The following is a 23856-nucleotide window of genomic DNA, read 5'->3' as shown; positions in this document are numbered from 1 at the left end:
TGTTTATACAAAAGGGGGCTGTATCACCAGAAAAATGTGCATCACAGTCTCCATGGCAGCAATGGTCATTTCTTAAAATGACTAATACCATATATAACCTCCCTTTTAAAAGCAATCTATCATTCATTTCTCTTTTTTTTTTTTTCACTTTCTCCAAAGAAGCCAAAATCTGGGAGTTGAGAATCATCTTCATTTTCGTCTTAATTCCTCACTCTTTGCAAGTGTCCTATATTCTGCCTCAAACTAACAAAGCATTATAGACTTGTGAAGTTTTCTATTAGCAAACATGCAAGTTTTATCAGGTTTATATTAAAGTAATTTTGTTCCGTGCTAAGTACTTTAAAACGTGGTATCTAAATATAAGTGTACTTTCTAACCTAACACAAATGCTGGTTAACTTACTTAACGTATTCTTAACCGTAAAAGAATCTATCTTTGCAAGATATATGAGTCATGGCTTTGTTTCGTTCTGTTTTGTTTTTTAAGATTCAGTCAAAACATTTTTTTTAATTGAAAAAGTCTCTTTAGTAGACTAGATTTCACAGCAGAATATTTCTAAAGTGAAATGTTAACCAGCCCTCCATATTTAAATTAAGATTTACTTACAAAAAGTCATTGACCTCGCAATTTTAAAGCAATACCTGTTTTTAAAAGCGAAGTGTATTTATGGTTCAAAAGTCATGAGGTTTTTATTTATTTATTTGCCTAGTTATTAGGCGGTGGCTGTATTCATTGCCCCATTCCCGTGGCTTTAATGCTCAGTCAAGTCTGTTGAATACAAGACCAGATTGAGGCAAGAAGGGCTGAGAAGAGCGCGTTTTGGGGCTCCCACCTAGGAAAAAGTCTTTCTTTTTCCCCCTGTATAAGTGAAAATAAGCTCTAACAATCCTTGAGGTCTCTGGGATAATTCTGGACGACTGAGTAATAGAGAAACCCAACATGAAAACCTTGATTTAAAGGCACATTTTTGCTTCGGCTGTGTGTGTGGGGTGGGGGGGGGGGGAGGCATAATCCTATTACACTTAGTTATCAGCACCATTTGAAATTCTGACTGGCTTGATAATCACCATGGAGCCGCAGAGGCCCTAGCTGGCAGCCGGCTAAATTTAATTAATAGCGAATTAATAGTGCAGATAGCTGGATAAGCCTGCTCATTCGTTTTGGAGATCTGCAGTGTGCTTTTTGTCCCCCGCCCCCCCACCCCCGCCCAGGGTCCTCTTCTCGTTTCCTCCGTTTCCCGCCCCAGGCTCTGTGCAGCCTCGCGTCCTGGGGAGCCGAGGGCTCTGGGCGCAGAAGGATCTGGGTTTGAATCCCGACGCTGTCACTGGCGTGGGCACGCTTGTCCACTGCTCACCTCCGCAACGGCGACAGCAGTGTCCACGCCGGAAAGTCGGGAGCGTGCAGGGTCAGTTCACACGCCAGCAGCTCCGCACCGCACCTGTCTGCGCGCACAGTCCCTGCCCCGCCCCTCTCCCGAAGTTTCTAGAGCCTTCTCCTCCCGGAATCCTGGTTCTTCTGCTTGGAGCCAGCCACAAGGAGGCGAGCCCTTTGGGAAAACACAGCTTGATGATCCGACTCTTCTTCCTTTTACCACTAACATTCTTCATTTTCACCAATTCAAGCACTGCTGTATAGGCGACCTCTTTCTCCTCCTGCTCTCTGGTACAATGGGAATATAATATATTTAATGGCCGATTAAGGTATGAATAGGTAAAAGGGAAAATTATGTGAGTGGGTTTTTTTTCCTTTCTCCGCTGGTTGCATTCTATTTATAACTTATATCTTGTTAAACAAGAAACTTAACTTTCATGGCTGGGAGGCTTTTTAAAAGAAAGGGTTCATCAAGCCTCAAAGGACCAGGTCCTGGGGTATGTAGTCTAAACCACCGGCAGCAGGGTTAGGAGGAGAAGGCGGCACAGTCTGCTGCCCTGGACTCAAAGGGCTCTTTTATGCGTCAAGTTTGGGGGAACAAAGATGTAAGTTGTTGTGAAAGAATTTACATTGGCTACAGGTAAAGGGGGCGGGAGGAGGCGAAGGTGGGGGCAGTTCTGTGATGGGCGCGGGGTCGTAAGGAAGAAATACCTGTTGCTTTTGACTGGTGACGGGCAGCAGTCCCGAAGGTTTCTGCATCTGCAGGACGTGGTGGCCCGTCTGCCTAGCAGAAGCCGAGATGTTGGTCGATTCGAAGCTCCAGCATACATCCAGAAACGTGGGCAATCGCTTGTCAGCCGGTCCCGCTACTCCCAGGCCAGCGGCTCTGTCTCTCTTCCTCTTTCTCCAGCCCGCTGTAATTTAATTGAGAACGTCTCAGAATTGTGTGCTCGTCATACCCTGCCTCCTTTCGAAAGGATTTTGAAGAGCTCTGCTGTTTTTATCTAGCTGTTCCCATTTCGTTATGAACGAGGGCTACACTTGGAGCTGAGCCGTGTCCCCACTGGGTGACCTTGGCACCTTATTTAACCTCTGAGCCTTACTTTCTTCTTTTATGAGATGGGGATAATAATTCCTTTTTAGAGGTTGTTGTGAGGATTAAATAAGCCATCGTATAAAAGCATGAAGCATTTCGCCTCATGATGTCAACAGTAACAACGTAGATACCTTCTAGCAGAGTATTGGAATGGCATAAGAGAGAATTTAAAAAAAGAATCGAATGCATTTTGTGGGTCATATAAATCTTCCTCATACAATTTATATCTGGGAGAACGTTCTTGAGTATGCATTTTAAAAAATACAGTATTCTAGCGATAGTATTTATTTCAAAGAAAACAAATTCCAATAGTAAGTGTTCAGGGTCGTCATTCACCAATTAAGGAATAACGGAAGCAAAGGTACCAATTTACTCTTTTAGCCTCTGCACGGTGTAATCTCTGTGTAGTAGATGGGCCAGTGATAGCACGTGTTCGTCTCCAGTCAGACTACAGTGTGCCCAAAGCCTTCACATGCTCTAGAAATTTCTTCTCCTTTTCAGTAATAACTGTTCAGTTATTGCCAGCAGCTTCTGCCACTCCACTGTGTGCTTGACACCGTGTCAGGTGCTGTGAGGACTGCTTCAAAATGGAGAGACGCCAGTTCACAGATTCCTGTAACTCGATTTCAGAGAAAACAGTCCAAGGCCATGTGCACTGCGAGCCAGACTGCCCAGCCGATTTACAGGCCAAGTGCAGTGTGAGGTCATTTACCCAGACGCTTTAATAACTAACTGTCTCATAATAACGGACAGCCTTAAAAAATGTACTTTTGTTCATCTCGTTCCACTCAGAGTCCCGTCTGTCTTCTTGTCTTTATTAGAGTTGGATTATAAAACAGAGAGAGTGATCAGAAATGGTGCATTTAAGAATAAAATGGAAATAAAAAAGGAACGCGTCTGAGTTGATGTCTGGGACAGACTCAGCCCCCGGGTTGGTGGTTTCTCGGGGTGTTTCCCGCTGTGTCAGAGACCACAGTATGAAATCAGATAAACCGTTTGGATCCGAGCTCGTCAGCAGCGCCTTCCTAGCAACCAAGCGCTCGAAGGCCCTGAGCTTTCACAGCGTTTACGTGGGTTTTCTCGGATTCACATAGCCCAGGTGTGGCTGTTGTCTACACATGTGGCCAGAACAGGGGGGTGGACGGTATCTCTCCACTGGAGCCTGGCGACGTCGTTCCAAAGTGGCTTTGGCCCTGGTGGTTTCAGTTATCGTCAGCATAACATTTCATCTTACAAATCGTAGGATTTGGGAGCATTAAAAAACGCTAAAAGAGCTCATTTTATTGGAGAGAACACTGAGATTGGAGAGGTTCAAGGGTTGGACCAAAGCCTCGCTGCACAGCCAGCTGGTCACCTTGTCCTGTCATTTCATGTGGCATCTCTTAGCTCTCCTTTGGAACAGCAACCTGTTCTGGAGAAGTCTCTGCCCGCTAAAAAAAAAAAAAAAAAAAAGAGGCGTTCTTTTTTTTCATCTAATTTCCTGTATATATACATTTTATCAAAAAATAAAAAATAAAAGGAATCTTTTATGAAACTATTGGTAACAACAATAAATGGACAATGACCAAGGAGATATTTTTCTAAAATTTAATTAAAAGCATTCAGAAATAACTTACTCTCTAATAATCCACAGTGGGCCAATCATCAAAGCTTCCCAAAGGAAAATACACTTTAAAAGTTGAAAATCACATGTATAGCTTTTTTTTTTACATGACTTCACTTTTAGTAACCGTTTATGTTAGAGCTTATTATAATAAATAAACCTTGTAAATTGTTCACAAAATTCCAAAGTCTTTTTGGAAACTTGCATTGGATTAGCACTATTTGTGTTTGTTTGTTGTTTGTTTGTTTTGAAAGCTGAGATTTTTTTTTAAGAGTGTGTAATTTGGGCACGTTGAGAAATGGGTGCAAAATTTCCACTGTGTTCCTTTTATCTCTGGTCCATCACGGGGGTGGCATTAAGAGCCACAGGCTTAAAAGCATGTGGAGTTTTGCTTTAATGCCTATCTCAGTAAATCCTAAAAATGTTTTTAAATAAATCAGGTTTGGGACAAAATAAAGTTCAAATAGGCATTTATTAGCCAAGGTGAACCTTAGCCAAATATTTATTCATAGGTTAATGTGAACTTAGTGGGTGATCACAGGGTACCTAGTACACTGAGGAGTTTATTTTATTCCAGAAAGGATTGAGAAGCTAAATTTTAAAATAACATAAACCTAAAGATAGAGTTGGGATCATCGTTTTTGCAATAGTACTTAGAGTGGGTCGAAGTTGAAAGTAAAATGCGCCTTATTGAACTCCTGCCAGAAATCCAGAGGACCTAGGACAGGACAAAGGAAGGGAGGGAGGGCGCACAGAACTGCTCTGTAGACGGGAGGGTAATTGAGCCAGGTAAAAAAAATCGTCCTTAGAAAGCTGAACTTGAGGGAGGCGTCAGAGTTTCTAACAGCCACGAACTGGGCGCTGTCTGTATGAAGAGGGCCGCTATGCAGTGGTGAAGGCAAACAGCAGGTTCTCTCCTTGTTGGAAGGAGTTTCTCTTACGGCAGCCAGATGATCGGAGTGAAGTGTCCCGGGATGCTAGCGCTGGGCTGCAGCTGTCCAGGGGCCACAGAGGCTGTATCTGTTTAGGTGATTTGAAGGGATGACATACTGTTGGAGTCCTTTCCTTCCTTTCTTCCTTCCTCCTTCCCTCCCCCCTCCATCCACTTCCCTCCCTCCCTTCCTTCAATACTTCCTCCTTTCTGTTCTAACTTCCTCCCTTGCTTCTTTCTTGTAACTAGATTTAGTTATATCTAGCCATTAAACACTAGCTTAAAAGAAAGATACAGTTACTTCGGAGATTCCAACCAAATTATAACTGTGCCTGCTGTCACCTCTTGCAAAAATATACTCAAGGAATGTAGTAGATCTTGATCTGTAACTCTTCTTATGATTATATGAGTTATAAAGCTACTCATGATGTTACTTTTTAAGCAGTAAAAAGAAAAGAAATGAAACATTTTTAAATGACAAAAGAGAAGCATGAATATGAGGTGTGGAATCATTGACCTACTCCTGACAGACACAAAGTATCTGTCCCCAATATTTAGTCACAGTTTAAAAAGGAAACATGTCACCAAACGCCACTTTATAGTTTTAAGCCTGGAAATCAAGTGTAGTCTGAAATACTATGTAAAAGGGATTTGTGGGTTTTCTTATTAAGACAGAACATCTTACCATTTGTCATGTTCAAGGACTCATAGACTAGTCTGGTGGAGGACAAGAAGTTTATGAAGAGAGCACGGAGCAGGCAAACCCACCCCTCGGTTAATATTCCTTTGAGTCTGGATAACTCCAATGTGTTATTTGAAAGCATTGAGTCTCTAAAACTGATGAGAAGTGAGATAAACCTGTTCAGTCCACTGAGATCAAGTGTATTTTCAAGTTTGGGAGTGGGGAGGAAATGAATCCTTTTCAAAAAAAAAAAAAAAACTTTTACAATCTATCTTAATGTGGTGCATCTTGAAAGTTGGATAGTTTCCATGGAAACAAAAAAGGGATGTAAAAAACGAGTGTTTGAGTAATAATTTGATGGAAGTTGTGTGTGTGTGTGCATGTGTGTGTGCGTATGTGTGTGTGCGCGTGTGTGTGTATTAGTAGTAGTACCGATTTTTCTCAGAATTAACTCTCCGTGTACGCATTGGTTTTTCATGTGCGTAATGTTATGACTCATTAAACATTCATTATTCTGTAAACACGCTTCTCCAGGCATAAGGCAGCCATTGGAGATTCAGCGTCACATGAGGCAGAGGTGTCCGTCCTTAACGCAGTATAATCTCAACCAACTCAAAGTTTGTTTTGTGCTCCCTCTGGGGACAAGACACTCTGCTCCAGAGTCAGGCATACAGAAGCTCCCACACGCCCACTTCCGAGGTCACCCGGGCGCTGGGACGCCCCCTGGTGGACAGACGAGAGGGGGTGGCAGGTCACGTGGCACATTGCCCACGAGCCTTTGCGCAGAACCCCTTCACACGTCCTTCCCAAGGGGGACGCTGCAAATCATAGTCCACCCGGGTGTTTGTAAAATACTAAGCTTGTCTCTATCACAATATTATTTTCCAATTCGTAATTTAAAAACTTACCATAGTAAAAGAATTATTTTATTAAAAACTGACTTGGAAGGCTAAGACTCACGTACTACATCCAATTAATTAATGTTAGTGGCAGTCTCAGTGAAATACTTGCCCATCCAATCACTGCTTTTAATTGGGTTTCATATGGGCCTAATCAGACTTTTCATAAAGATAAGATTAATTTACGTTTCATTCCTTTTATCTGCCATTCTTTCTGAGGTTGCAAATAAGCAGGGGAAAGATGAGGAGCAGAATGAAGATCGTGGAGGTCAACCAAGTTTTAAATAATGCACAGCACAGGTCCTCACTGTGATGGCAGTGAGTATCTTCTGCAACATCAGGAGGCGGCCGTGCTCAGCACCGCACTCCGGTACAGTCAGAGCGGGACACTTCTGTCCCTTCCGCCAGCCTCCCAGGCAGCCCTCGCCCCACCCCCACCCCGGGCCTCCGCACACCCCTCAAGTTCAAGACTCTTGCAGAAGGGGAAGTTCAGCCACAAGATTAATGGGCAGGAAGTGACTCATGGTTCCCCCAGGGGTCAGGTGAGTGGGTAGCGAGGGAGAGCTTGGAGAGAAAAGTAGCCCAAATGGGAGGGTGACCAGGGCCAGAGTTTCCGAAATGACAATGACATCAGCGTGAGTGATACTCCCCCACTTTCCCAGACAAGCATCTCAAAGGCCGGCTGTGAATCGTTTCCCATTTATCTTCACAGTGTGATTGGAAAAAACAAGGCGGTATCAATAGACAGCCTAAGGAGAATGGTTATAAATCCTTGAAGAATTGTTTCGTAGGTTTCTGGCAGGATTTATTGGTAGTTCAGAGCTCTCTGGGTTTTGCTGATAGAAACCATTATGCCAAAGCAAGTTCTTAAACCTAGATTTGGGTAAACCTAAAACGTGTAATTTTTATTGTTGTTGCTATTTTGAGATTATTAACTTCAAATACTCTAAATTTGCTGATACAGTTATTGTGTGATGAAGTAAGTGAGGTAATGGAATACGTAATCAATAATATACTGTTTGGACAGTATATTTGGATATTTGACAGAGAAGAGAGGTGTTAAATTTAAAAGAGATTATGAACCTGGCCTCCTCAGTCCATGTGTGACGCTGTGGGGGAGCTTTTTGTACTGAGAAGGGAGAAATCTTTCAGAAACACCATCTTTGCTACTTGCACTCAACTGTGGAATGTTTTAAAATGATATTTATGACTTAAAGGGCACGTAAGAAAAGATTGGAAAATTTCGGACAACAGATTAAACCATCGGCATTGTGTTAGAACCCTTGAGCGTTTCTCTACGTGTAGAGAGTTCTGCTCACTGCCGAAAGACCCCGTCGACAATGGGAAGAAGTGGAACCTGCTCTTACGGTTCAGTTATATTTAGGGGCTTGATTCATTAGGAAGCGTGTGGTGTGCCGCTTTCTGTTCCGAAAAGAATCCTTTCTCCCTATGACCTTATTTAGAGGCTGTGATGACAACCCATGCTGTTCCTCTTCAGTGTGAATGAAAATAGTGAGGAAAGGAAGTGTGGGGGCTGGGAATCCCAGCCGATGCCTCACAGGTCGCTGGGGAGCCGCGAGGGCCTTCCCTCTTAGTGGCTGGAAACACGAGAGAGGACTCGTTGCTCTAAATCCCCTTGAGCCTCTGTATTGGAACTATCCTCAGCATGCTCCGCAGATGTTAACCAAGCCTGTCGGGGTGCTGCATGATAGACAGAGACAGTGCCCACGGAGGGAGCCAGGAAAGCAGAGTCAACAGAAAATTCCAGTGCCGGGGTAAGTGCTGGGCCAGAAGTCCACCGAGGATGCAGAGGAGAGGCGGGCTAACCTGCCTTCCCATGCGGCAAGAGCGGGGTAGCCCAGAGGGATTTCATGCGGGAGATAGAACTAGAGATGATAAGTTTAAAAAAAAAAAAAATGGGGAGGGAAAGAAGAATAGGAATTGGCTAGTCGGACGAAGTGGGAGAAAGGCCATCTAGACGTAGGAAAACTACCAGCAGGGAACAGAGGATGGCGTTGGGGAGGTGGTGGCTGTTTTAGGGAATGGCAGGTTATTCAGTGCCACTGGTATTCAGGGCACACGGGCAGTAGAGACGCAGAAGGACGCGCCAGCAACCTCAGCCGAGCTCAAGCATTCTTAAGCCGTCCTCAGAGGTTTGGATTTTGGAGGAACGTGGGAGCCATGAAGGATTTTAAGCAGGGAAGTGAGTCAAGCTGGAGCTCTGTCTCCGAAGTTATTTTTGTGGGATGTTGGTTGTGTTCCCGAATAAAGTGCACAAAATGCCTTCAGAACATAAGCTCTCCTGCTAGTTTATGGAAATGTATTTAAGAAGGTCTTTGTTTTCAAGCTTTTACTTTGCTCAGGAGATTCTGCCTCTGTCGTGTGATCTTAAGTTTAGCCAACTGTCAATTGTCAACTGCCTGTGTCCCTCAGTTTGTTAAAGTCCGACCTCTGGGATCAATATAAAGTCACTGAGGTTTGAATGGAGTCAGAATCTGCCTGAGCCACACACTTCCTGCTGTGCAGGGAGGCTGCTGTTTAAAAATAACAATAAATCATCTCTCTAAAAGTGACGTTTCTCTCGTAAATTCACCTCTGAGCCTCTTCAGCCTGGCAGAACGTCCAGGGGTAGAAGAAGCCACAGGATGGTACATCTTGGACCATCGTTTTTTTTTTTCTAAATGTGAGGGAAAGCTTTTTGTACTGAAACAAGTGTGGGCATGTTATAGTCTTCCTTTATATAGATGGAAATGTCAATAATAAAACCACCGAGGACATCTGTTTATTTTCTTCTGCCGTTTGAGGGCGTTGGAGGAAAGTCGTGAAAAGTACTCATTTCGGTTCATAATAATGGCTCAAATTTTAAGCGCTTGCTTTCTGTCAGCTTCCATGATTCATTTTGTTCAGCAAATGTAAAACGCAAAGTCAAACCCCAAACCCTGTGCCAGGGGCCAGGACTGCAGCAGCAAAGTGAACGTGCTGGCTTGTGCTGGAGATCCTGCCCCGTCCTCACGACAGCCCTGCAGAGCGTAAGTCACGTTATGCACATTTTACAGATGAGAAAACCGGGACTTCGAGCTGGACGGAGGTTCGCTCAGGGCCCCCTGCAGTGAGCCCCGACTCCGTGCTCCCCTCCACAGCCTCACTTCCTCCCTGAAAGTTTTAGATCTCAGCTCGCCGCCTCCTTTGCCTTTGCTTTTTCTGTTCAGGGTATCTATTCCTTTCCCTCAGGTCTGTCTACTTTCCTATCTCCAGAAATGAGCAAGGGCCATCGATGGTCATCTTTGATCATCACCAGCTTGTTTTTATGTTCGTTATGAACCGTAGCCATGACAGCTACGACCATCATCACCTTTGTTTACGAATTTACTGCGCTCAGACTTTAAGTCCACAAGTAAGTGGAAGTCGTGGTGACGTATCATGGTCACCAAACAACTCAGAATGGCCAGAGACCATGGAGTGGCGGAGACCATAGTGTTAGAAGGGAGCAGGGAAGGCTCCTTGGAGGAGGTGTCCAACAAGCTTCACTTTCGAGAAAGCGGAGTAAAGGGAAGGGTCTTCCAGGCAAACCCAGCTGAATCTGGCAACAAAAGAAGTCAGCACAGTACATCACACATTTTCCTTCTCCTGAGAACGAAACAGTCATAGTTGAGTGTGGTTATGTTTCGCGAGGAGGGATCGCTCCGCCGTTTCTCTACTCCAGTACGGTTACGTTTCGAGGGCAGCATTACTCTACTCTAATTGAAAGCATATTCGCCTCCCCAGGGGTGGCATCATGGACGGACTGGATGGTTGATGCCCTTGCAAGCACCATGTGAGCTGGGTTTGCCCTGGGTCATAGCCAGGGGACCCTTGGGTGGCGCAGACTGAACCAGGCCTCATACCTGCTCGTGACGGGACCTATCCCTTTATGCTCATCGCCAAAAGTTTCCTCCTTCACCCGGGGTCCTCAAGATTGGAATTGAATCTGGACTAAATCTAACTTCCCAGAACTATTCCGAATCCGCCTCTCGAAGGCCTCTCGGCGGCATGAGATTCCACGTCATCGATTTGTTACTGAGGCGGTGGCTGGCGTTCCGCCCACCCTCAGCCCCAGCCCCAGCAGCGGCTGACTTCTCAAATGCACCGGAAAGCGGAGGAACCCCAGCGAGTGGCCCTCGGCCTCCTTCAGTCAGACCAGGGAAGGGGAAGACAGCAGGAGCGTTTTCCAGGGGGCAGAGGGACCTTCGCCAGGGGCCTCTGGCCAGCAGCAACCTGAGGTCCTTTGCTGGAAACGAGCGTAGGGCGCAGCGGTGCGTTCCAGTTGGGATCAGTGCAGAGCCAGGTCGGAGAGAGGCACCTGGGAGACCCCCGACCAGCAGCGGAACTTCTCAGCTCCCCCTCGGTTCAGCGTGCACTGCACACACACTGGGGTCCGAGAGCTTTGCCAGGCTCCAGAGGTGCAAAGAGTCGGTCAGGCAGCCTCAGCCCAAGAAGCACCGGCGGCCTCATGGGGAGACAGATGTGTGGCCAGAACATTTCCGTCTAATCTCGTAAGGACCAGAGTGGATGTAGGATGTCCACAGAGGAGCAGGCTAACCTGGGCTTCGAGGGCTGATGTCTTAGCTGAATCTTGACAGACGATGAATGAGCATTGTCAGGAGAAAAAAAATAATAAGGTAGGAGGAATGTGACAGAAGGAGGAGGGGGGACAGCCCAAGCACACGTGTGGGCTGCGACATAGCACCACGGGACTGGGGCGCTCCAGGCAGCTCCGTGCACTGGACCCGAAGAGGGCCGGGAGCCCCCAAGTGGTCAGAGGCCAGCTGAGGGCACTGTGGGCCATGATAAGGGGCTGGCAGTTGATCCTGCAGGTAACGGGGAGGCATGACGGAGTTTTAAGGAGAATCATCACACTTGCATCTTAGAAAAATGAGGAAGACGAGAATTTAAGGCAGGGAGGCCTGTTAGGCGTCTCTTGCAACAGCCCTGGGGACAGGAGGAGGATCTAAACCAAGGCGGATGGATGGGGCGGGGAGAATTGGGGTTTGAGGAATGTGCTTAGTGAGAAATTCAGGTCTTAGGGTTGTGCTATGAGAATATGTGGGCTGAAGGGGAGGAGAAGCATTTGGGAAGACCCCCGGCTGTCAGACTTACAACTATGTTCAGTTTATTCATTTGCGTAATCAGATGCTTCTCATGTGACAGAGTGTCATCTAAGACAGTGTTCTTTGAACAGTCTGGGGCTTGGCGGGCAGTGCTCACGAAGTTAGTGGGTACACCCACCAATTTTTAATAGAAGAGAACAGAGAATGTTAGGTGGCATCGCATATATGTAAAGTGTAACTATTGTTTTGGGAAACTTTGTTTCAGTTTGTGTGTATATGTGTGCGTGTGCGGGTGCAGGTGTGTGCACATTCACAACTATGTAAAGTACATAGTTTTTTCACTAAAGCCTGTGGTCCAAACATTTGAAAGCCCTATGGTATTCTTCTACGGTTGTGTCTGAATATTCCCGAGAATGAATATGTCCCAATCAAGTTTGAGGATTATTAAAAGGGACAGTGACTCCTTCGTAAGAAACAGAAAAATCTTTTTTCACTGTTCCTCTTCCAAGACTAGATTTTACCGTAATCCACGCCCTTGGAATTCCCACGGGTTCCATGCACAGGAAGAGAAAGGGGATCAGAGTCCGCAGAAATGACCCCTGGCCAGGCCTGGGCCAGCGTTGGGTGCTCAGCCCTTCAGGGGACACAGGCAGAGTCCACCAAGACACTGCTGTCTGGGGACCTGGGTGCTCACCACCCACAAGCGGAATCACAGCTAGAAGAATATTGTTACCCAGCGTCCATATATGACAATTCTGCAATCCATATTCGCTTACTTACAACAGCCCTGGGAGTTTGGAGGGACTCAAATATCTGAACAAATGGTTTAGGTGTTTATTGGCCTATAAATAGTTAAGCTATTAATATTTTGCTCTTACTATGGTCATTCAGTCTCTCGGTCAACATTCATTTGCTCCAGGCTAAGCACTGGTCATGCAAAGATGAGATCCGTTTTCCAATCTGGTGCTTGTGTACCTGCAAAGCCATCATTTAAGAGGATACAAAGTCCCACGTATTTGTTTACAGGTGCTTGCACTTTTACTTATGTTTACAGAATGAGTGTCCACCTGTAAACATGTGCGTGTATGAGAGAGAGACACACACAGAGACTGAGCTCATCTATCTCTGAAAGTTCCAAAATCAAAAGTCGATTGTCCGCAGGGAACAGACAGAGCAGGGAAAACCTGGGCCCCTTTTAAGCCCGGGAGTTGCATAAAGCTCTCTCCTTCTTGGGCTCATGTATCTCACTGGAAGAATAAGTGAATCAGAGAATTTGATCAAAAGTATGCAGCCTCAGCAAGTAAAGCACCTACATAAAATTTGCACGCAGAGGCCTTGGAGTTCTATCTGAGAACCCCAGCTTAAGAGCCCCTCGTTCGTGCCTTTGCCTAAGCAAGACACTTTACCCCAATTTAAAAAATAAATAAACGTGTGTGTTACTATGTTCTCGTCATTCCTTATTTTGGAGAAAAGAATGTTCGAAGGGGTCTGCTTTCTAAATTTTCCATTTGACATTAGGTATAATTTGAGCCATCATGAAACATTAATTACAATCATTTTAAGCATCAAAGCAAAATATTTCTTTGCTTTTAAATGTAAATGGTTCAAAGTATTTGAATTGCTTTCCCAGCTGCCTCCTCACCAAAGCAGAAATGCACACACACACACCTGGGATGTCTTCAGGAAGGGGACAGCCTGACAGGAAGCCAGCCTGGGAGACTTGGGACCTGCTGGTCAGCGACCTCGGGCTCCCCATGAACCCTCCACTCCTCCCAGTCCTTGCTCCACAGGAAGCCCCTTTCCCTTGCTCACAATTTGTTTGATCAGGGGTTTTTTTTTTTTTTTTTTCTTATAACATGGAACTATAATCTTCTATAGGCACTTCCCTTAACAAAAACTGTATGTCTGATACGGACTTCGTTCCCAAGGCTCTGATGTGTTTGGTTACGTTTGCCGTAGAGAGCCCACAGACCATAGACAATTGCTGATGCTTTACTTCTTATCTGGCGGCACATTGTAAGTTATCATGGCGAGCCCGTCTTCCCCAGCCTGGTGTTCAGGTCCTAAAAGCACCATCCTGCAGGGCCCTTACTGCCGTTTTCTGCAGTGTCGTATTTCATCGATGACTCTCACTGCATCCTGTCAAGCAGCCTTGTGTTGTGTGAAGCATGGCTTCCCGCGGTACGACGTGATTTAACAGGAGTATAATGAAATCTTCCATAGAATGTACAAAACGAATGGCCTGTTAGATTCCTGTCATCAGAAGGATCTGGATGTAGGGGACACATGGCATTCGGCCCCCAGGCCCTGCCGCGGGCATAGGAGGAGGAACAGTAGCATCTACTTTAGGAACCCCAACCTCAGACCCAGTGTGGGGCAGTGGGCGCAGAAGAGGGGTTATTGGGAGAACGAGTCAGCTAACCATCCTGTGGCTCAGGTCTCGTCGTCCCGGCTAAGCTCGTCCTGGTCACTCATCCCAGACACCCTCTCTTGCTCTCCTGCCTGGGGGATTTCATCCTGCTCCAGTAGGCTTTTGTTTTTTTGCATCATAGTGATGCCGGGATGTGTTTCTGTCTTCCCCGCTTGGCCAAGGGACCCGTGGAGCAGTGGCTTGTCACCAGGGTAGTGGCTTGTCACCAGAGCTGCGCATCCTCCACAGTGGTAACGGCATTGCGGGCACTCAACAGATGTCTGTTGACTAAATCAGTAAGACAAATGCCTCCTGCTTCTGAAGGCCAAATCGAGGGGAGCTGAGTGGAGGGAACCGGAGACCGTCAGAACTGCTACTTTCTATTACGGGGAGTAAAAGCGAGCCCCTCCACTGCGGCCACCTTAGCAAACACTATGCCCCAGGTACTTGGCTAGTCACTTTATCCATCTCCGCCTTTTACTCGGATGCTCTGAGGAAGGCACTGCTGTTCACTTGCACTCATGGATAAAGAAACTAAGGCACCCTGAAGTTAACCTGTCCAAGGTAACAGCAGGTGGAGCCAGGATTTGCACTCAGCCCTGGCTTCTCCCACTGTATGCCTCGTTACCTCTCTTCCAGTTAGCCGGCTGATGCCCACACGTAAAGGAACATCTTCCGAACAAGTCGGCAGGCTCTTTTTAAAAAGTTGACTCATAAAGTTAAGCATCGGTATTCAACAAGAGAAGAAACTTGATTTTTATTTAAGAGCAAAACTAAATTAGAATGTATCTTCGTTTTAAACTCCCTTTTAAAGCCATAATATTAACCCCGCACACAAAAATAACAGTTTGTTTTGTTCTAAAGAGATGCATTCTTGGTGAATCTGCAAGTTTTAGAAATTTGGGTCGCATTTTGCTTTGGATTATTTAAAGGATTTGAGAAGTCACGTACGCTCCAAATATGCATCTAGTCATTAAAACAAGATGGGGAATTTCTTTATTTGGTCTAGTTTATTTGTTTTGTTTTGTGTTTTAAGAGTAACCTTGAAACTTCAGCAACACCCTTTAGAAAATACCAGTTTATTACATAAAGTTTTGAGAGGCATCTTCGGAATGATCTGAAAACATGCGCAGGAGGTCAAAAACAAGTGAAACAGCTGCTACATAAAATCTCCACTTTCCAAACGCCAAGAAGGAAGAGGTGGGAAACAAGGTCTGGGAGCTACCCTTCACTTTGAACTTCCTGACTTGTGTTAGTTTAAGACATCCCTGTAGCATCATTTGAAACATAGTTCTGGTGTGTGAATAAACTCGCACTTGGAATTTCCTTTTTGAAGTCTGCTGAGACTATAAATGAAAACCATATGAGACGTGTCTTAATCCAGAATGTAAAATAACGTGAGAAATGTCAGCCCAGCAATCCTCCCTGAAATACATTCGCCAGGATGCACGTTCTGGTGAAATTCTTTATTTGGAGTGAAAGCCTCCAGAGAACAGGATTTATTATTTTTAGCCCATGGTTATAAAAGCCCGAATTGATAAAAGAGGATGCTTTTTAAAGTAATGGCAGTAGGAGTGTTACTCCGCCATGTAGAACGTTTGAGAAGGACATCTGTTGGCTTGGAAAGAGGCTCAGAATGCGTTGTCAAGTGAAAAAGCGGATTACAATTTTATTTCAAGATTATATAAAACGGATAGCACACTTAATCTAGATACACATACACATCTTCATAAAAAAAAGAGAAACTATATGCCAACAAAACGTAATCAATCACTAGGTGGTAGAATTATAGCAAATTTTCCTCTCTCTCTCCCCCCGCCACTTCCCTCCCTCTCTCCCCTCCCCTCTCCTTTCCTTCCTTCCTCCCTCCCTCCCTCCCTCTCTCTTCGTACATCAAAAAATTGAAATCATTTTTATTTGGTTTTCAAAGAAGTAAATATGCAGAATCTCTTTACTTGGCCCATCTCATCTTTACTTGAGCCTTCTCGTCTACCTGCCATCTTCCTCGAATGCAGCGAAAGCCCAATGCTTTCTCTTCAGCCTTTCCCTGGGTTGGCTCTTACAGGTGTGCTGGGCTGTGAGGTGCACAGAGGCCAGTGTTATCGGGTAACTAGTATTACCAAAGGCCTTCGATGGTTTGCTGGTTCTTTAGTGGTTAAAGGACCCTTGGTAACACTTTTACGCTGCTAAGTTGGTTTGTGTTCTTTTCTTTTACTAATATTCTTTAGCCTCGGTTTGTGCGCTTCTATGTGGGTGTTTCAAATCTTAGGTTTAGATTTCATTTAAGAGGGAATCTTGTCACTTTTCTCTCTTATTCAAGTCTGCTCTTAGGGAAAATAATTCTTTTATGCCTGAATTCAGTAAGAATTTGGGCAGCATGTTAGTCAAGATCTTCCTATAGACTACATGAATAAAAATTGGTGTATGCCCAAAGCTAGTCAAATAATTACATTATATTAATATTCTATCAGAGTGACCTGAACCTCCACTGAGAAGCAGCTGTGTGTCCATGACACACACTTCTGCCATTTTATACTGTGTTTTTACATGTAGAATTTAAAGAGGTCCATCTACAAATGTTTGATAATAATTATTAAGGTTCAAAGAATTCTTTAAAATTAGAAGCTATCTACTATATAAGTTGAACTATTCAGAGATTTTTTTAATGTTTTAAACTTTTAAAATTTTTTATAGTTTATGTAATTTTCTTAACCTGTTTGATTGCATTTGGGGTGAATTTATGGGACACTTCAGTTGATTTTACTATCGGTGTGCCGTGTGGTTAGATCATAGCATCACTCAAATCACTAAGATAGCATCGTGTCTGATGGAAAAGGGTGTTCCAACGTGCCAGTTAAGCTTCACATCTCTTCAGCTGGGAGTATCATCTCCCCTTCCTCCCAAATCAGGTAAAGCTATTTCAACTACTTGAACTCATTTTAAGTTGTTTCTAAAAGGGATATAGAATGTCACTGTCTATTAATGGATTTCGAAATCAAAGTCTCAATATTTAGAGAGCAAACCTCTAAGCTCAGCAGTCTTTGGCCTTGAAAAATGTGGAGAAAAATGAATCGATAGCTGAAAACCTAATGCAAATTTAGTTTTTTGAATCTGGTTCTTATGTTCTGGGATGAGCGATGTATATTTAGAAAGTCATTCACAGGAGCAGTGCCATTGCAGACGAGTTGAAAGCATTCCAGAAAACTGGCAAAGACACATTGAAAAATTCCCAGTATATATTCTATCCCAGTAGATAATTAAAAATAAAACATATGGACATCCACCCATACATACACTATTAAGTTCTTATATATAGTCAGGTAATAAAATCACACTTGCGTTGTACACATCTCTTCCTGAGACTGAACTGAGCAAACACTAGTTCTGGTTGGTCCAGGGATTACAGCTGCTGAGGGGTTAAATGCACGAGGCCTTGAGCTGGGAGTCAGAAGCTCTGGTGAGGCTGGATCTTGCCATGCCAGTCCTATGAGGAGTCAAGGACCGGAAGAGGGTCTGCAGGCTCCTTAGAGTGATTTTATGCTGACAGATTCTGTGCTTCTTTCAATGCCTGCTTAGTGCATTTTTTTCCTGATATCATGAAAGCTTCTGGTGTAATTAGAGAACCCAGAGCTATAAAAGAGTTGGGGGAAATGACTAAGATAGCAGATAAGCCTTTACAAGTATAGACATTCAGACATGGCTGGAAGTAGATGTCAAATGGGGTTTGATTCCCTAAAAACATGCATAATTTTGATATTTAAAAAATGAAAATCTTGAAACAATATGGATCAGAAGAGTGTCTGCCCAGAGCCACGAAGGCTGACTTTCTAGTGGTGGGGCTTGTTTAAAGCAGTTGCTCTCCCCGGCTTTAGCGTGACAGACAGTGACTAAGCAAGGACCCTTGTGATCCTGGCAGTTTGGCCGACCTTGCGGAAGCCAGAGCTTCTGCTGAGAAACCGTCATCATGTCGCCTGTCATGAACTCTTTCTCCCCACCTTTTCGAGAGAGGCTGAGTGAGAGAGACACCATTCTGGAAGCTCACCCTCTTGTCCCAAGAAAGGTTGCTCAACACTCTTGCCTCAGTGGGTCAACGTGGAGGCACTTTGGCCAAAGCCTGCCAATGATGACCCACTTTCTGATTGTCTGAATCAGCTCTCTGTTCCCCGACCTTGCATTTCAGTTGCTTAACTGATCCATCCCGGATGCTCTCTTGGGATTTAGTGGTCGGCAGAGGCTCCACAACTTGAAAAAACTGGGGCTATTCATGTGACCATGTGTGCATACAGCCTCCCCGAGAAATACCACAAGCACTTAGAGGGACAGTCTGCACCAAATGACAGAGGAGAGTAAAGAGCTGTTCTGCCTCATGGAAAACTGGGATCAAAACAATCTGGTCAGAAACTATTAGGCTGGTAGAGCATGCATTTTCTGCCTTCTTCTGCTCTGAGATTGACTTCTGAGGGGGTGTTGTACCTAGATATGTGTGTGTATATATACACACATATATATGTGTATATATATATGTATATATATAGATATGTACATATACATATATACATATGTATTATTAGGAATAACAGCATGAAAGATAGTATTTATATTCCTGAAGACTTTCATTGTTCAGTATCAACTGCACATTTGACTTTCTGTGACGTACACAGAAAAGGTGTTTGTGAGTGCGTTGTGCGCACACACACGTGTGTGTGCATGGGAGAGATGAGTATGAAAGGTTGTTGACATTTTTAAAATTCCTGTAGGCCATGCGTTGTAGGCAGGGAAGCAGAATTCGAAGGAGAAATGATTACTGAAGGTGGTCGTGTTCATTTCTGTGACAGCCTAATGGGCATTCAGCAACGGTTTCAAGTTGAAATTAAGGTCCATGGTGCCTCTGTGTACTTCATCTATAGAACAAATGGCCGTGTTAAATTAGCTTATGCCAGATTATGCCACTGTAACAAATAGTCCCCCAAGTCATAGTGGCATCAAACAACAGAGCTCATTTCTTGCTCACGTTCCTTGTCAGCAGCTGGTCTTCTGTGACTTTTTTCCCTGTGTCATTATTCTGGAACCTAGGGTGAAGGAATAGCCTCTGAGACGTGGGAGCCTCGTGGTAAAGCAGAAAGAGCAGGAAAACTGGCAGAACTGGGCGATGGCTCTTGCAGAGTTTTGCTCTAAACCACCGTGCATTATTTATGCTCACGTATCATTGGCCAGAGTGGGCGATATAGCCTGGCTGGACCGACATCAATGGAATGCCAAGACTATGCCTCCCGGCTGGAGGAAAACTGGAAGTTGCATGGAAGGGCGAGGAACCACTGGGAACGTAAAGGAAAAAAAATGTGTGTGTGTGTATATGTTTTTATTATAAATTTAACAATTAAAGAAATTAATAAGTAACACATTAAATATATATGTGTTTATATGTGTTACATATTATAACATATGGAAGCACTTTTTTATATATTATAAAAATAATTTTATATAAATATTAAATTTTTATATAAATCATTTTTAGCATAATTGAGAAAACATCTTTATTTTTATATAAATCACTCTTTATCATCTTTATATATGATTTCCCCAAGCACGCTGTAAAGAATGCTTTAAAACAACCCTTAAGTGACTAGGAATATAGACGTACTCCTTAGGTATAGAATTTGCTTGACCCTTTGGCAATAGTAGAAATGATTTTTAAGTGACTGGATTTGCTGGGAATCTAGCTTGCAGATGATATTGCAAGTCCTGGGGAATAAGACTGACCTTAAGAATTGGTGACGGAATGCTACGTCTCAGCATGTCTGCGATTCTTGCTTTCCAGAAAGAAGTACACATCAACGTAGCCATGAATCTCTGTTTTAACTGAATACAATTCAGTGTCACAGAGACATAGACACCTCCCGGATTTCTTTCTTCTAGTTACTTATCAGCTAACAGGAAGCTATTTTGCTACACAAGCAAGGAAAAACTTGCCCTAGGTTATGGGGAGCGAAAATGAGTGTTTATTCATTTTCCACTTATTTGAATATTCAGGGTTGAATCATTTTAAATCTACTCTAAATCACCTGTATTTTAACTCTTATTAGTAACTTAGACTGTCATGGAAGGAAAATGTTATGCGCACTAGAAAAAAATTCTACTTGGCATACATTTAAGACTTAGACCTTTTTACATCGCAATAAACTTATTACGTATATCACAGAGCACAAAAAGATGCAGCCTGGTGTCATGACGTGGGACCTAAATCAAAGTCTGTTACAGTTACAAAATTTGCTGCTCCGTCCCATGCCCATGATCATGGTCACAAAGTCATCCCCAGGAGAAGGATCGTGGTGTGGCATGCAGGTCTATGTGACATTAATGGTCACGGGATGGACAGACAGCCTGCATTGATCTGAACCAAACTGGCCTTGTGTTTGGCCACATAAGTACACCTTCACACACAGGGGCTTCACTGGAGGATTTCCATCTGAAGACCAAGGAGTCATTGTCTTAAGTAGTATGTTAATAACGAAGCTAACTGAGCCATGTAAATCATCCTAAGCCAACGGCTGTGAGCCTGTTGAAATGTTAATACCTGTGATATACTTTAATGGTGATAATTGCATCCACTGCAGACATCTTGTGGTGGATGAGTCATCCAAAACATTTCAGAACCAGGGTACCCACCGTGTTAGCCAGTTTAAGTGAATAAACAAAACACTGTTCTTAAGCCTGCTCATGTAATCACATGGAGATCCATGAGGTCTTTTCTTCCCCACTTTTCTTGAGCACTTCTAATGAGCATTGAAGGAAGACTTACTTGAACTGGAGCCAGTTTGTCCATTGAAATTCAGAGAGATTTGTAAAGACAACACACACACACACAATGATTTTATAAACTTTCCACAGCAGGCCGGGTTTCTCCTAGCCAACAAGCTTTCTGATAAAAATGAAATTTAATTTGGCCTTAATTTGAATTTTTGGTCATGTAGAAAGAATAGTATTCCTTCGGGTTAGCTATGGAAAAAGTAATTGCTGTGCTGAGAATAACGTAAACCCAAATGGACTTGAAATGCTTAGCTAGGGGAACATGCTGTTCCTAGGTGCTCTAAAAGCACCAGTTTAAAAATTCAGTGAGACCGTAACAAGAGAGCAAACCTGCAGACCTGGGCAGCGGATTCGCCGCACTTGCTGTAACTCCTTATGTGACCGAGGCTCCTGGTACGCCTGACTGTCCCCAAACATCACTCCATGGTGTGTTTTTTTTAAAGAGACAGCCTGTAAATCTGATTTAAGTCACACAGACTTCCAGCTTTCCCCGTCGTCCGTCAGCACTGGTGTGGTCCTACTGAACCATACACTATTCAAAAGTCAAGGATTTAAAAAATACGTATCATTTTCAAAACAAAGTAAATGTCCCATTTTGCCAACAATATTTTATGGGGAAATAGTCACAATGTATTATTATGTGATGAAGTCATCAACCAAAGATATTACCATATTACCATTTTGACAAATAAAATATATGTGTCATTTCTTATGTGTTAGTAATGAGACGAGAATCGCCTTTCTTCCTTCATCATGCCTTTATGTATTTTTGTACATTCTCACCCCTGAGCATGTGTAATTAAGAAACATGATAATACCTTTTCAGACCAGTGTTGTGGGTCGTGGTCAGTCTCCAAGGTGACCTTCTCTCACGCCCATTGATGAGCGCCTGCCAGGGGCAGCCAGTGAGACAGCCCCTCTCCACCATGTCTGTCTCCGGACAGAGGTCACATTATGTCCTAAACGTGTACAAAAGGCAACCGAGGCAAAACAAGTGACTTTCTCTCCAGTAGAATCACAGCTGTGTGGCAGGAGAATGTGCCTAGCACCAAACCATCCTCTGGATTTGTGGAGTGAGAAGGTTTGCTTCGTTTTCATGCAGATCAAGCTACCAATTGAAAAAACTGTATATCTCCCTTTGCGACCAGCCGATTTCAGTCCCCAAACAACTGTTGACTTAAGATAGCAAAGGTCTTTGGTCCCCTTAGACTAAGGGGTGTGGGGCACCCTGAAGGAGCACATCGTGCCTGGGTGAGTGGTGGTGACAGCGTCGAGCAGTGTGGCTGGGACAGTGAGGGGTGTCGGCCCCACCTAAACCACATAGAGGGGTTCTCTTATCTGACATGCAAGGAAGGACGTTGGGCAAGCAAAAAAAAAAAGGGACCGTCCAGAGTAAAACTGAAACGATTTTTACATATAATAATTAAAAACTTCTTATTGAAATCCTATCATGATACTGAGCCAAATAGGTTGAGTTTTCTCCAGTGTCATACTGCGATGACCGCGGTGGGGGTCTGGGGACTGACGCGTTCTAGCACAGTCCCTGGTTCCACCCCACGCTTCGGTGTGTGCAGGAGGCTTGCAGCAAGATGATGCTTTTCCTTGTAGCCCCGGGGCTGCTGCAGGGGCAGGTATGGCTTGCAAATGCAGAGCAAATAAAACTGTCAGAATGTGATTTTAATGACCCTTAAAGCTTTCACATAATATTAGCATGAGCACAATAAAAATGAGGTTTTCATCCCCTCCTCCCATGTCATTTAAATCTTATTAGGTACATCTTTGTGAAATGACGATGCTAGCAATAATGATTCCTTTTTAATTCTCTAATCATTTTGGCCACTGCTAGAGTCATATACCCTGGGGAAAATATTAGCATTTGGCCAGTAGATTTTAGTAGAAGCTGTGTGAAATCAGCAGAATCGGAAGGCTGTTTTTTCCCTTTTTCCTCCAATTCGACTTGATGGGCAAAGTCAAATTCGATAGTGGTTAATTATGCCAGATTATTGTGTGTGTTTGCTTTCTCACGAGATGGTAAACGAGAGTTCGTTGTGCCCTTAAATTGAGATATCAAGGTGTTGAGCCTACAGCTGGAGCAGGGGGAATGCGTTTAAGAAACGTGTCATAAACAGACTAGCACATGGGGTATGGGGAGTGAGGGTGAGGAGCCAAGGGCTCGGCTGGGGTGTGGCTTCTTCTCATTTGTTATTTACTAACTGCCGTTTTTGTTGTCATCTGACTCTGAGACTGAAAGGAGAAATGCCTACCTGTTAAAAATATAAGCTTGTTGGAGGATTTGATTTAGCTAAGTTCTGGTTAAGATTGGATTATTCGTGTTTATGTATAGGTAGGATATCACTTCATTATTGATGTCGCTCTTATAAAAAAAACTTAAACGAAGTGCTTTAAATGACGTCGCTCAGGCTCGCCTGAGCCTTGTTCCACTGCCCAAGCCCAGTCTTCAGTTCTCAAAAGGAGTTTTCCAGGAAGGACTCCTGCTTTCCCGCCTCCCCCCCCCAGCTCACTATCCTTCTGACTCCAGTGTCTGAGCCACCCCCGCCCCTCCCCCAGGCTGTGGAGTCTACACCTCTTCGAAGCTCACTTCCCACTCTCCTTTGAGCTTTCTGTGTTATGAAGACACCGCCTTTCAGGTCTCCACCATTTATTCTTTATGATCTGTCTCTCTGGGACTCTCCTGCCTAACACTACAGTTCCACAGTGGCAAAAGTAATAACGTAATAGAAAAGGACATACTGTTCATGTAGTTCAGACAGAAAATTCAGAATCCTGTCCTTCTCAAAGACCCGCTAACTCAAAATTAAGTAGAGCACCTCTAGAAATGAAGTATTTCCTCATTACTGACCACTGTATTATATCGAACTAGAAAGCAAATCTGAAGCTTGAAAATTTAGAAGGCAGCAGCCTACGTGTGACTCAGTAGAAACTCATACATTTTCTATAGTCAGATTGTGC

General features: G+C 44.0%; 1 protein-coding gene across 7 annotated transcripts in view; it reads left to right on the top strand.

The window, feature by feature from the left end:
- Positions 1-23856, top strand: part of STARD13 (StAR related lipid transfer domain containing 13) — a 468661-nt gene that overhangs the window by 387692 nt on the left and 57113 nt on the right. The window contains exon 1 of one of the 7 annotated variants that reach the window (XM_036228475.1): positions 2050-8357. The exons of the other annotated variants lie outside the window; for them this stretch is intronic. Within the exon in view, the coding sequence (XP_036084368.1) occupies positions 8288-8357 (70 nt within the window). The 5' untranslated portion in view covers positions 2050-8287. Of the gene's footprint in view, positions 1-2049; positions 8358-23856 lie in introns of those variants that run through there. 7 annotated transcript variants of the gene reach the window in all.

The sequence above is a fragment of the Rousettus aegyptiacus genome, unplaced genomic scaffold (assembly GCF_014176215.1).
Source record: "Rousettus aegyptiacus isolate mRouAeg1 unplaced genomic scaffold, mRouAeg1.p scaffold_m13_p_11, whole genome shotgun sequence".
Taxonomy (NCBI): domain Eukaryota; kingdom Metazoa; phylum Chordata; class Mammalia; order Chiroptera; family Pteropodidae; genus Rousettus; species Rousettus aegyptiacus.
This window is presented reverse-complemented; position numbering and strand designations above follow the sequence as displayed.